The sequence below is a fragment of the Rhopalosiphum padi genome, chromosome 4 (assembly GCF_020882245.1).
Source record: "Rhopalosiphum padi isolate XX-2018 chromosome 4, ASM2088224v1, whole genome shotgun sequence".
NCBI lineage: Eukaryota > Metazoa > Arthropoda > Insecta > Hemiptera > Aphididae > Rhopalosiphum > Rhopalosiphum padi.
The window spans coordinates 7314550-7329888 of NC_083600.1; the positions used below are offsets into that span (position 1 = coordinate 7314550).

The window sequence follows — 15339 nt, forward strand, 5'->3', positions numbered from 1 at the left end:
ATATTGTTGTATCTATGATATACAAAAATAAATGATTTATATAGAACTTAGTAAAAACCATTTTAGGCAGTCTATCAAGAATTACTCTCGTTTATGATAATAGATACTTTAATACTTAGGTACCTAATGTTTACCTTTGAATGTTATTCAATTACTAAGAAACCGTAAGTTATAAATTACTTTAAGACTGATGGTATTCATTTAAAATTAAAAAATAAGATTACTAATAAAAATAAAACTAATCAGCTATTCTATAAAATATAATTGACAATTTTAAAACAATTATAACTTTTAATAAACTCGACTCCGAATGAAAATGTATTTGGATTAAATGCATTTAGATATTACATTTAGTACCGAAGGTCATCTTTTGTTTTCTTAAATGTACTGATAAATTACTATTATAGTGTTCATCGCCGTGATCGTGTATTCGTGTATGACCTCATAAATGAGTTGGTTTTTTTTAATGAAATTGGAAGTTTTTTAAAATTTTTCCCTGTACCTAAATGAAAATACGTAAAGATTACAATAATAGTCTACCTTTTTTTCATTCGCTATATCTAATATTAACGGAAAGAGTTTACAACAAAATAAGTAAAAGAGGGTACTACCTCCCTTCAAATGATAAATTAATAACTTAAAAAAAATGAGTTGAATAATTACAATAATTATTAACAAAAAGAGTTCAAAAATGAAAAAAAAAATTAATTTAATATGTATAATAATATATATTTTATTTAGACATATATTGTATTATAACGTATAATAATACATTATAAATATTAAATTTATAATATAATATAATAATAATAATGTCGAATTTATTCCTATTTTACATAATAAATTCATGAACTTAAACTTAAGTAAGGCGTTGAATATTGATCATTGATTTTGTTAAAAAAATGTTACCTACTTATAACTTATAAGTAATTACCAGACGAAGAATGAAATTGTTAACCTTTTTAATATCATAATTATATATTTATATTTATTTTTAAAAATGGACATCTTATACGAAACATGACGATTGTGAACTATAGCATTGAGTTTGGACATAGTGAACCAATTATGTCGTAAATATAGGTATAACCAGTCCCTATTTTTTATGAAAATTTGTATCATACATATTTTTAATGTATAATATATGATACAAAGCCGCGGGGGTGCGAAGACCCCCTTCCACCACAATTCCTTCATTATATTAATTAGTACTTTTTTTAGTAATAATTCTTTTTTATTAATTAAATTGTACATTATTATTTGGTAGCTACCAATCTGTTATTATTATAAGCTAAAAATATACTTTGTCTGGTATAAATCTGAAAACAATTAACAAATTATTTATTTTAATGTGGGATATATAATTAAAAATTGAATAGATACCTATATCCTTAATAGATAAGTAAGTTAATAGATTCTCTATAGTTGATTGTCGTTGATGATAAGTGATAACTAGAAAAAATACTAAGAAAATATTATTTTTTTTTAAATTTGAATAATGTACCTATATAGTATATAGATACAACCTATTATCTAGCTAGTAGTCATATATATTAGTATTTTAAGTATTTACTACATATTTAATATGTACAATGTACAAACTTCTCGAATCTGTATTGTACACTTCCAATTACAAACTACACACTTTGTGTCAGAGTTCACTAAAAAATAGGGCCTGGGTATAACATTAAAAAACTTTTATTTTTGTGGACCATGAAAAATTACCTCCTTTTAGTCGTAGTAATGTTAAATGGTTTCTAAAAATAAAAACTAGTTTAAACAATGATTATATTATATTTAATACCTACCTAATTGTGAATATTAAATTTATAATTGAAAAATTGGGACTTTAAGGTCCTGAACAATTGTTCAGAATTTACCTTCTCGTCATTCGAAATTCCCGAACTTATAACCGCTTAAATAAGGTACACAGACCATATTATAAACATGTCATTAATTCATTCTATTTTTTTAATAAACCAGGAAGACAGCATCGACATTCAACGTCCTTGATTCAAATGGTCATTTACGTGGATGGTGCGATATGAGAAATAACGAAAAATCCCAAATGAATCATTCAATTAAACTAAAAGTAAATACTATTAAATTATTCTAATTACACTTATGTGGGCGAGGGCTGACCTTGCAGGTTGTTAGATTTTTTTTTTTATTACGTCTAATAACCCCATTTCCTGAATATTTATATACTTATTAGTTATTTATAAGTGTTCTTCTTCCTAGTCTCTGTATTTCCATAATGTTTTATGTTTATAGATTATCTGATTACATATGAAAACATTATAGACACATTTTATATATATATTCAATTAAGAATAGGTAAATAGCATTTTAATAGAGAATTACTAGCATCTTTAAGCGTATCTATTAGAATCCTTGACACCTACTTGTTGTCCTCGTTTATAACAATATAATAATATAAATGTATTGGCACTTGGGGTTGCGTTGTTCAAGCTCCTACGGTTACAGAAATGGTTAATACATAACTTTTACAATGATATATTATATTATGCGCATTCATTGAATACTGCATTACATGTACAATTACATGAAGACAATTAAAAAAAAATTGTTGCTCATTTTTTCATTATCTTTATAGTAATAAATGAGTACCGCTGTACTAGCCAACAGGTATATACGCATCTTTTTATTTTGTTATTGTTTATTGACCAATGTTTAATTAAAATATTATTTGGGTACCATCTACCTATCTACTATATTTATGTATGCATACCTATATATAGTTATTTTATATACCTACTTATTTATCTGATTATCTTGGCTTATATAATTATATAAAAGTGATCCCACTACATGCCAAAGTGATAGACAATTATAATGATATACACGTGTATATACTTATATACGTACGTATTACAATTATAGATCTAGTAACCATTCTTTATTTTATTGAAGAAAATTTGCCTTGTTCACTAAAATAAATAATAAATAATAAATTCTAATTATTTACTAAAGATTAACGAATAAAACATTTAAATCATTATTGATGTTTTTTTGACTCTGAACAGTTTGAACGGAGTAATGTATGCATATGTGGTTTTACAATGATATTAATTTCTGATTGTATTGAATTGAAAGAAAAAAAATCATAGTATTTTTCAAAATATATTTAATTGGAATCTTTTAAAATAAATTGCATGCTAGAGCAATGAGAAATTATATAAATATAGATAATATTTAGTTCGGAACATGAAACTAAAAATATGAGTAGGTATCTTAGTATTTTTATCCAATCATGTAGATATAACTTTTTTGTATTAGAAAAGAATCAGTTAAAAAAGCCTAACCTTTAAACAGTTTAAACTCGTATACAAACTAGGCATTTTTACAATAAGGTTAAAATAGGTTTTTATAATAATATCATATAAAAAGAAAATGCCTTAAAAAATCCTTAAATACTCCAAAAAATATTAAAAATATGTTTTAATATAAGCAGATACTATAATTATATTAAAAATTTCATCGTCTTAAAAATTTTTCGAAAAAGAGTACCTAAGTAATTCTTATTTGTAAAAAATGATATTTTATCGTTTCGGGTTACTCCTTTTTTTTTTTTTTTTTTTTTTTTTTATTATTAGCTATTAGTATACAACTATGACAGCTCGACTATTACAGAGATAATACATAAAACAACATAATACATTAAACATTATAATACATATTAATTAATGAAGCCAGCATCCAATATAAAGGTAATTATTAATTTAATGGCGGTAGTGGATTTTGTATTAAGTATGGAGTGGATATTTAAGGGGATATCAAGAGTCTTAAGTTCATTAGCTAAAATAATGCGTTTGAGTTGTAGGGCAGGGCAGTCAAGTAGAATATGGGATAAGTCACAAATACATTCATTCAGGTGAAGAGTACAGAATGGAGAATCATTAAGGCCAAGTTTAAAGGAGTGGCTGGGTAGAAGATGATGCCCTATGCGTAACCTATTAAATTGTACTATATATGGTCTATGTAAGTGTAGGTTATTGAACCAGGTTTTTTTAAGGATATTTGGTGTAATATTTCTGTATCTTGAGGCGAATTCAGCAGGCAGATTGTTCCAGAGAGAGAACCAAATATTAGTAGGGTTACTCCTTAAATGGTATTAAAAAATCTAAATTTTTGAAAATAAGCATGTAAATTTAATTTTTATTCAATGTTATCAAAATTTGAACTTTAAATGCTTATAAAAAAAATTATACCTTCACATGTTTTTAATCATTGTAAATTACTGTAGGAGGAACTTTGTATAGAATGTTCAAATGTCTAAGAAACAGGCGCGGATTCAGAGTAATTATTAGGGGGGACTTTATATATTGTACAATAATTATATTATTATATTATAATTATTACCATCGACTAAATATACAATATTGAATATATATATCATATATTTATTATTTTAATTTTATTATATACATAATCAATCTATTACTATAAATATTTTATTTTAAAGAAATTAACTTAGATACAACTAAAAATTAATAAAAAAAACCTAGGTAGGTGCATTAAAAATAAATCTCTTTATTTAAGAACAATAAGTAAAAACTATTAAAAAACTTTTGAATATTATTAAACCAACAATAATTATAAAGCAAAATCTTATTTTCTTTTTGTTTATGAAAAATATTCGACATTTGTTAAATTTTTATTTATTGATTCGAAATATTCAATGTTTGTTTGAAGAAATTTTAATTGTAAATGTTATCTATACAACTATCTTTGCATTAATAAATTATAATTATTACATTATGTGTCAGTGTGTGAAAAAAGTTGACTAAAATACATCTATTATTTATAATATGATGTGGGTCTCACACTTAATCACTAATTATTCAAAGAGATACAGGCGTTAAATAATAATGAAAAAAAATGGTTTGCGTGGCAATACAACACGAGTCGCGAACTCAATAATTTTACTAAATTATAATTTATAACAGCGGTCCTTAACCTTTGTGTAGTGGCGACCCAAGATATTTACCACATTTTTCACGCGACCTTTTTATAAATAATGTTCAATGGCAGAATAAAAAATAACTATTTGGGTACTCTTAATTTAATACATTTTTTTACTCATATTACTTGTACTAATAACAGTTCATAATATTAATTACATTATATTTAAAAATAAACATTTCTTTTAATAATTGTATTGTTCATATTTTTTAATTTAAATATTTTTTTTTAAATACCAACGTTTTAGATTTTAGCCGATCCATATAAAATTGTTGGCGACCCAAAATTAGGTCGCGACCCTGTGGTTAAGAATCGCTGATTTATAATTTGTATTAAACTACAAGATATATTTAATTTTAAATCACACCATCTTCTTAAGCACATAAATATACTTAGGATTATGAAAAAAAATAATTCTGATACTTCGTTTGGCATCCGTAGCGTCGTCAGTCGGCACAATTGGAAAATACAGAATTATAAATAAAACTATCTCCTAAACAATGTATTTATTATTATTTAATGTAAATAAAAACTAAATAATATAAGGTCCTAAAGTATAAAAAAATTAAATTTTTTTTCATTGTTTGACATATTAATAAAGTGGGAGTTACCCATTTACGCCAAAATAAAAAAGGTATGTTTTTTTCGACCACCCATTTGCGCCAAATTTACCTGTTTAAACATTTTACATTAAATAATTGGTTAATTCGTAATTTAAAAGACGTCGTTTCTGTAACGTATAATAAAGTTATTTTTATAAGTCTGTCAATAGTAGTGTTAAAAATATACCTAACCCCCAAAAAAATTCACTAGTTAAAAAAATATTAAAAACTACTTTAAAAGCAATAGAAAATTATAAATTATTATTGATTAATATTTTTAAAAATTGACTATGATTTAAATAAAACGGCGGTCATCAAAACCGCACACTTACCGTTCATAACCGCACATTTTACATCGTTCAATATCGCACACATTTATTCTATTGTTAAAAAGGAAATTTGGAAGGTCGATAGTTCAAAACTGCACACATTTGATTGACAGTTAAAAATTAAACATATTTTATTGTTATTAATTAAAAAAATAATTTAGTATTAATTAAAAATCATAATATAAAATAATTCAATATATAATTAAATTGAAATAAACTTACATCCTAATGTTTTTAAATAATCAATCAAGCTAATCTCGTTGTTTATGAAACGATCATATACATTTAAAATAGATTTTTCTCTCTCCCTGCATACTTTGCGTGTACGGTTCACGTTGCCATTTCGTATGAATCGAAATTTGGTTTCAGTAATTATCTGTTGTTGTTATAACACATCTATCTGGAAGAAAAAAATAAACAAAAATAAATTAATAATAACCCAAAATGTATTTATTATTTTAAATTCATATTCTTACCGAATGAAATATAGTAGGATGTGGAACATAAAATTCATGCCTAAGTTGACTATGGTAACTGTCTGCACCGTTAGTCGTTACTCGTTCTTGTACTTTTATTGGGCTCTTCTGCCCACAATATTGGTGAAAAATGATTGGTCTCAATATAATTATCCAATATGTAATCAGAAAAATCGTAATATTGTTTTTCTTCTGGACAAGTAGCCATTATCTCAATAAACGCCTCAGAAATCATATGTGATGGTAAATAAGGCAAACCAAAAATAAGTTTTAACCATAGTCCAGATTGTGAATTTTTATCGTCGTAGTTTTTTTTAATATTGGAATGGAACTGATTTTTCTGTACCATGCTTGACCAAGATGGAAACGACAGGCTTTAATAATAATTAAAGGAAATACTTCGTTAGCAGCAATGTGAGCACAGAGTTCAAAATCTAATAGTAAGAGAGGCTGGAATACACTATTGGCATTATTTAAACATAAATCTTTTAATGTTTCCCACATTTATTCATAAATATCTTTTGTTTTTGATGGCAAAAAACAAAAAACAAGTGGTACGTAATATTGTTTACAAACACCGTGGATGGTATATTGTTGATAAAAATGTTTTGGGCAATAAGTAAAAGTTCCGTCTGCTAATATAAATTCAATTGCATTGCACAAAAATTGGAGATTTGTTTTACATGTCACTATAATTATTTGAGTGGACTCATTCACAAACACAAATTGTTCACCATTATTTAGTGTGATGTTTGATTCCTTTACCTTATAAAGAGCATCTGAAAGTGACATAGGCACAGGGGGTAGAAGTTTCCGTCTTTCACGATACATAAACTGTCTCATAGCATCAATATTATCTGCACTCACTGAAGACGTACATAATTCTTGCCTTATAATTTTTAAAGGTTTTTTGTTTAAATCCAATTGCGATTTACGTTTAATGGCACATCGAATTTCTTTTAATTCTGGGTTAATTTCATTCGTTTCATGGTGATGTTCACTTTTATTCTGTTTAATAAATACATTTACATTTGAATTTGTCGTCACCATAACACTGCATAACTTATTATTGCAACGCCAAACTAAGTCCCCGGAATTTTTATTTGTACGAAAAAGTCGATATGAATAATTTTGGTAAATTATTGATTGCGCACCTTTATTATTTGTGTACATTTGTATCACGTCATCCATTATGCGATTTTGATGTTAAATTACTATAAATGTATGTGAAATCGAATAGAGTCGCGATCACACTAAATGTTGTTAACTTATTAGGTACTAATATTTGGAAAATAAAAACCATAATCGTATAATATTATTTTATTTCTTAAACGTGTAGATAAATTTATACGTTATTGATATATTTCAATGTGTGCGGTATTGAACGGTTTAATTTGGCGAACATATGCGGGATTAAGATTTAAAAGTGTGCGGTTATGAACGACGCCCAAATAAAATTCTAACTATTGTTTATTATTTGAAAAAAAATATATTATTTTATTATACGTATACCAGGTGAATTTGGCGCAAATGGGCGATGCCCAATAAAGTAACCCCTAACTCCCTTTGTATACGGGCCTGATAAACACAATAAGGGCATACATTTTTGAGTTAAAGAAAGAGGCGAAAGCTAAGTACATTTTTTATATTTACCTACATGTATAAACTTTATATACTAAATTACAAATTTAAACTATGCGTAATCATATCTGCAGTAGGTGCCTAACAATGTAAATTTATTTATTGTTATACAAACTTTTAATATATTAATTAATTTTCGAATCTAAAAAAATACGATAGATAGGATAGGAGGGGTTAGCCCTAACGTTCGGGCTCCTCCAATGAGTCATTGCAATGACTTAATTGTTTAAGAATATGAGTGTATAATAATGTAGGTATATCTATGGATATAAACTATAAACATGAAATGAACAATGAACACTTGAATAAACTAATAATTTCTAACTGGCGCATCCCAAAAATTATGTGCGATAATAGTATAGGTCAATATTGCCCAAGTTTAAGTGTATATTATTTTTATGATTTTATTACGTGGCCGATAAGAACGTTGTAAAACGTCTACTGCGCAGAACGCCACATGCGTCCTATATAAATTTAACATGCGTATATTATTATTTATTTTAATTACAAGTAAAGAGCAAAATTAATCGAAGTATTGAATACTTTATACTTCAGATTTCGTGTAGATATTAGGTACCTAATAAATAAGCTACTTACATACAATAATGTTCTACGCACTATTGGCATTTAGTTTTGCGGTTATGAGCGCAATAAGATGTAATCCGTTAGGAAACTTGAAAAGTTCAGAAAATGTTCAGAATAAGTCTACAATTTTGGAAACGTTAAGTACTTTCGGTGACTTGGACACTATTCAATTTATGTGTACAAATGACGAATCAATAACAGGTACATATGAAACTATATTTTACTGTGATGAGTTAATAAAAGAAAATGATAATTATTCATCGTTAAGACATGTTATAGACATAAAATTTAACGAGATACGATCTAGTCTGATAAAATTGTTAAATTTAGAAAAGAAAGCAATTGTTTGTAGAAGTATAAGGCATTTGTTTCCTATAATTATGTATGGAATATTTATTAATGACATAAAAGGATCCACAGAGAAAGAAAACAGTAGAATGAATATGATTAACAAATTATTAAAAAAAAAATTGGATTTTTTGAATAATAAAAATTCAAGTATTGAAGAAAAACTTCAACAAATAGAAATATCAATGATGAAAAGTGGTAGAACTAACAAAAAACTATTAAGCGAAAGACCAGAACAAAGCGAGGGAGAATTTGTAGAAATCAGCAGCAGTTTACTGGAAAAAATCAAAACAACAGTTCAGCTCATTTTACCCTTTATTCAAGAACTTGATTGTTTTCATAATTTGTATAAAATAGACAAAGTGATGACTACCAATAAGTTTGATCTTAACGTATTGTTGTTATTGATTCTTGACGAAGTAAAGACTATGTACAAGACAGAGTGTTACTTTAACGTCGACGCCGCAACAGTCCTTCAGAACGGAGACGGAAGATGGATAATCGAGCCCAAGTACGATTCGACCCCACTGCTTGTTGGAGAAATTTATGGGGTGTCCGAGGTTATACAAAAGGATTTGCAATCGTTGTTTGTGAAATTTTTTTTCACAAACAAACATAATAAGCAGTTTTTGCCGCATTTCCAGGAAGTGTCGTTAATATTCTTCCACACGTTCAACAAGTACTACGATCCCAACGTCTGGAGATTGATCGGCAACGAGAACATAGTGGACTATGAGTCTGACTCCGCCAAACCGATAACGACTTCGATTGACAAAGTAGCATTGAACCTATTAAAAAAGATCCAAGGGACTATGGACGGACTTACCGCGTTTAAAAAGAATAGAATTAGGTGCCGGTATTGCGCGTACTTAAATCTCATGATGAAACTTAACTACTGTAGTTTGCGTGTATTAGCGGAAAACGTGCAGGAAATCCAACGGTTTATGAACGTAGAATCGCAGAAAATTGAACAGGGCAACATTTACAACTTACTCCACGACAAAATCAACGAACTCGAGATTACCAAGTGTTCTATCGGTAATGACATCAGTAGTGTCAGTATGATCGATGAGTTATTGGATAGAGACGATGATAATCAATATTTCCGAAGCGTCTACGCCAAGTACTGGAACCAGAATGCTCAAATCATCGCCATGGCGATCGAATTTTTGTATGATTCGTTAAGTCTGGGTTTCATGGAGGAGGAATTTCGTTCGATGTTACGAGAGATTTACCAGATTCAGGCCCATCTTGGTTCCGACATGACATTCGTTGAGTATCTGGTTAAATGGGGTGAGTTGGCATATAAGGGCCACTGTCTCCTTGATGAGTGTGGTGACAAATTTTCTACTTTCAGCGAGAACATGACATTGGCGTGGACCATCTTTAACGATAACTCCAAGGAGAGATTAACCCTGAAATGGATAACGATGATGACTAATATTCTTAACGATGAGTTGATGGATGATTTAATTATAAACAACACATATTTTTCTTAATGCATAACTGGCGAAAATATCATAAATGAAAATGATACCTTATTATACAAAAACAATAATAGATGCTGTGTCACAACTAAAATATTGTTATGCTTTGACAAAAAGTAATTTGTGTCATCTGTCATCTTTACATATTATAGAAAATATGTTAATTATCAAAAGGCAAAAAGATGCTTTAGTAGGGACTTATTTCATGTAACATAATTAAACATATTTAATGATGTTTGTATTATCTATTTACTAAACATAAAGATTTATAACAAATTATACATATTATATAATAGACATTAAACTTTTTAAACAAATTTAATTTTTGTAATTTTTAGATGAGAAAATATTAAATTACTATTGTTTTGTAAATTTGGTTTAATTTTGAAGTTCGTCTATATCAAGCAAAGTTACTAATGATTGTAAGTAGATTCAGGACAACGACCACAACAATTTCATACATTTTTAATATTTTTTTAACTTTTTGGAAAGCTTTAATAGTTGGAAAAATCAAAAATACAAAAAAAAGTTATTATATTTATTTTAGATTAATATGTTACAATAGTTTCTAATACCAAAATGCAGAAGACATTGGTATATAAATATTTATTTCTCCTTTAACCCACATAAGTGGATTAAATTTTTTTATTTTTAAATAGACATAATTATAATATTACAAAAGATGTTTCTTCATATTTGATATTATAAATAGGAATACAATCAATTTTTTAAATTTATTATGGAAGCAATGAATACATAAATATATATCTAAATAAATGATTTTAAAAATAAAGTTAAACTATTCTTCAAAAAGCATAAAGTATACTACAAATATTTTGTTTCAAAGAAATTATCAATATTAATATTAATTAACTTAATAAATATAACACTTCAGAATACTTAATTTAACATATATATCAAAATAAAATAAATACAAAACTAACTACAAACTAAATTTATAGAAAATAATAATTTTAAAATAATAAATCTTTGAATGGTGGTATTTTAGTTCCGTTACTTGATGATCGTAATTTACGCTTAAAGTTATTATAATGATGAACATTTTCTTGATCAAAGCGTTCAATGTTTACACGAAGTACTCTGTCAAACTCTATTTTGTTTACATATTTATTTAGCACATTTACATTACCACTTTGTAACTGTAATTTTAATTGTGTTTTATAGTTACATTTTTCTATTTGCTTAACATCATTTATTTTTGAGTTTGAAATATTTTGGTTTTGATGATGCACATTTAGATTAATTCTAGATGTATTTCTTTGAGAAATGGATGAATTATATTTATGTTGGGTTTGGTTTTCCATACCATTTAGTGAGTATTGTTTGTCCTGATCTACACTAAAATTTGTATTTAATTTATTACATTCAATTTTCATTACATCTGTGGATCGAAGAGTTCTTGTACAAATCCTTTTTAAAGGCTTATTAGGCTTTATATATACATAATAAGACTTTTTCCTCTTTACTTTAGGAAGATTTATAATAATATTACAAATTTCTTTATGTAAATATCTAATATTTATGTTTTGACTATATTCAGTAATATCAGCTAATGAATACCAATTATCAATATTATCACATATTGTATTCCATTTTCCTGAGCCGAAAACTCCTGATGGAAAAGGTTCATATGGAACTGTTCTATGGAAATTCTGTAAAACAAAAACTAATTAAGTTTTTTTTTTATTTATCTAAAAATATAGTTGTGCATACAAGTTTTACAATAATCAATTTTATTAGAAAGTTTAAAAATGAAATATAAATAATAAAAATATATTACGAAGCCCACTGTACTTACATCCTTTACTGGTAGGTTTGTAGATAAATTACATACATTCTCAAAGTCTTCTCTATATAATTTGTTGTTACCAAAATACCAATATACTGATTTATTTAAGTCATAACCTAGTGGTTTTACATTTAACATGTGCCATATGTCAGGTTTATTAGATATTTTAATTTGAATATGCTTAACATCAAGAACAAAATGACAATATATGTATAGAGTTTCAACTTTTTGTTTACGAGTTAAATCATCAAAATATGTTGCTGAATCTAGTGAATATTTAAAATTGTAGAGCTGAAAAATATAAAAAATACCTTATCATAATTTTACATCTTATACAGTCATTATTAGTCAGGATTTTAAAGGAATTTTAAACACTTAACTATTTATCTCTAAAAATTTGTTTAATTTTATAACAATTCACATTAGTTAAAATTACTAATTTTATTCCAATAGTGGACGAATCTTGTAATTATTGATAGTTAAGCTATTAATAAGAAATGTACACTACAGCTTGCCTCCATCATAGGTATATTTATAGCATAATTTATATGTTCAACATAATGATTTGTTATTCAAATAAAAAATCACAAAATTTGAGACATTGAGAAACATAAAAAAAAAACACAATATAGAAATAGAATTTAACTACATTAAAAATATATTTGGAAGTGTGTAAAATTCCAGGCCTTAATACTCGATGTTCCAAAACAACTTTATTTATTAATGTTTTAAAATTAATAATGTATTAATCTAAGTTTGAACTTACAGTGCAACTTTTTTGAAAATTGTTTTTCATCTTATTCCACCATTCATTTGTGTCTGGATCATAAAAACCACAAATTTTGGTAAATCGGATAGCCATATCAGTCAATAAATATGAATTCTCTTCAATTGCATTTTCAAATTCCTGTAAGATTTTTTTTTTAATAGTGTTTACATTTTTTTTTTATAATATAACTTGTTACTGACACATAGCGTATAATTAAACAATTCAACATTTTTAAAAATATTTAGTAATAGACATTTTAGTCTATCACGTTTATTCGATTATTATTATCAACATGTGTCATGAATTAATATTAAATTAATTCCTTTTTACCAACCAAAATAGCCAAGCCAACAATAGTAAAATGTATAAATATTGATATTTGAAATAAAATAATTAGATAAATAGAAAAAAATGAATAATTGTAACTAAGTAATAATATAAGAGCAAGTGATTGTTTTAAATACCTAAATTTTACAAATTTCAGTCATTCACAATATTGATGCATTTTGTTTTTAAAATTTAATATAAACTATATAACAAAAAATTAAAACAAAACAATATTTAATTAAATAATTATACTTTTGAGATTTTTGTAAAATAATTTCAAACTATTGTTAAATCTGTTTTTCCATTAGATTGGTATAATTTTTGACATAACTTTCTGTACTTACATTTATATCTATCCGACTGATATCTTTAGTGATAAGGGTGAAAACTTTACAAAAATGCACAATACTTGGTATCTCCCACCAAGTTTGAATTTCTAAAAAAATAATAAATTATTATTATTCTATAATATATATTATACTGTACTAAAGTAAATGTATTATTATAAACAAAAACATCATTATTAAATTTTTTAAACTATTTTTGATAGGTACCAACTTCTTTTTTTTGAACATTTTGATTATCCATCAATTTTATTTCTATCATAAGCATTATGTTAAGTTTATTATAAATTTTTTATAAATTATAAAAGAGTGCACAATTGTGTAATATTTATATTCAAATAAACATAAACAAGATTAGAATTCTGAAGTCTGATAAAAAAAAAAATTAAAATTAAATTATCTTACTATTTTTTAATTTATTTTAGAATGGATTATTTTGGTTTTGAAAACTAAATTAATTAAAATATACATATAAACAAGATCTATAATATTTAATATACATGTTATAATATTATGTGTTTGTATTTTGAGCACATAAGCCGCAAAATCAAACAAAAATGGAGGGAAATTAATAATAATTGTTATAAAGTTGTAGTTTTGAATGTATAAAAATGTGTATTGATACACATTGGTTGTAAATGGATCAAATACTGATTATAAAACTTAGTCCAATAAAATGCTTAAACTTAGAAATAATTTCGTATAATTGGTACTTACCGTCCATCATGATTGACGAAAATACGAATAAGCGTGCAAATAAAATCGTCAAAAGACTAATTTATTATTTGGTATATTATACACGAAAACATATAAATATTAAATATAGTATATAGTTATATTTATGTTGATGGTATATTATTAGCTGCTGCTGCTTATTGCTTAATCAATACACATTATCAGTTGTTACTATTAATAATGTAAAAATGTGCCAATGTATCAACCATATCTGTTGAATCGCATTATGATATCATTCAAAATGTATAACTAATATAAATAATAACGATTGTATAGTTATATGCACTCAGCGTAGTCAAATAAGTACGTATTAATAATTTAAAATTTGGAGTCAGAAGTATTATATACGTATTATAATTGAACAATCGAAAACTATTTTCAAAAATCACTTCCTAGAGCATGACAAATAATTCATATTGGTGGCAGACCAATGATACCCGATTTTTCAATGGATAGCGATTGAAGTACTGAACCATTGAACGCCACTGAACCAGTTAAATAATAAGCCGTATATAAACAACTAATTCGTTGAATTGTCCAACCCGTGAAGTCCGAACTTCATCTACTACACGGCGATGGACAGAATTCAGAAATACAGAAGTACTAGAATTAGATACTAGAAAATAGATACAACACTATAGTATAAAAGTAGAACCGCACATATTGAAACTGTCAACTGATATTAAAACATTTAAAACAACAAAGAATGAAAGAACGAATCCATTTTGGATTTTTGACTTTTTGTCCGTGAAAATTAAAAAGTCGTTGAAACGATGAAAGTTGTCAGTGTGACACCGAAAAGAAAACTAAAAGTTAGAGACTCTAGGGATCAGATGATATATTTCGGCATTGTGATATTCTATCCATAGTACATGACCCATGTCACACAAGAGACAAGAC

General features: G+C 26.2%; 2 protein-coding genes and 1 pseudogene across 3 annotated transcripts; 1 reads left to right on the forward strand and 2 right to left on the reverse strand.

Annotated features, from left to right (window-relative positions):
• Positions 1–5873: 5873 nt before the first annotated feature.
• Positions 5874–6742, reverse strand: LOC132929492 (uncharacterized; annotated as a pseudogene).
• Positions 6743–8499: 1757 nt separating this feature from the next.
• On the forward strand, positions 8500–10403 carry LOC132930839 (uncharacterized). Its single transcript, XM_060996916.1, has 2 exons — positions 8500–10260; positions 10325–10403. The coding sequence occupies exons 1-2, from the start codon at positions 8640–8642 to the stop codon at positions 10333–10335; spliced, it is 1632 nt and encodes a 543-aa protein (XP_060852899.1). The 5' UTR covers positions 8500–8639; the 3' UTR covers positions 10336–10403.
• Positions 10404–10971: 568 nt separating this feature from the next.
• LOC132930840 (uncharacterized) lies at positions 10972–15339 on the reverse strand. Of its 2 annotated transcripts, XM_060996917.1 has the most exons (5): positions 14422–15339; positions 13705–13796; positions 13031–13171; positions 12274–12555; positions 10972–12127 (listed from the first exon to the last, which is right to left on the reverse strand). In XM_060996917.1, exons 1-5 carry the CDS (start codon positions 14429–14431, stop codon positions 11429–11431), a joined length of 1224 nt encoding a protein of 407 aa, XP_060852900.1. In that variant the 5' UTR covers positions 14432–15339; the 3' UTR covers positions 10972–11428. The 2 variants fall into 2 exon arrangements, with proteins under 2 accessions (XP_060852900.1, XP_060852901.1); XM_060996918.1 differs by lacking the exons at positions 13705–13796; positions 14422–15339 and adding an exon at positions 13498–13676.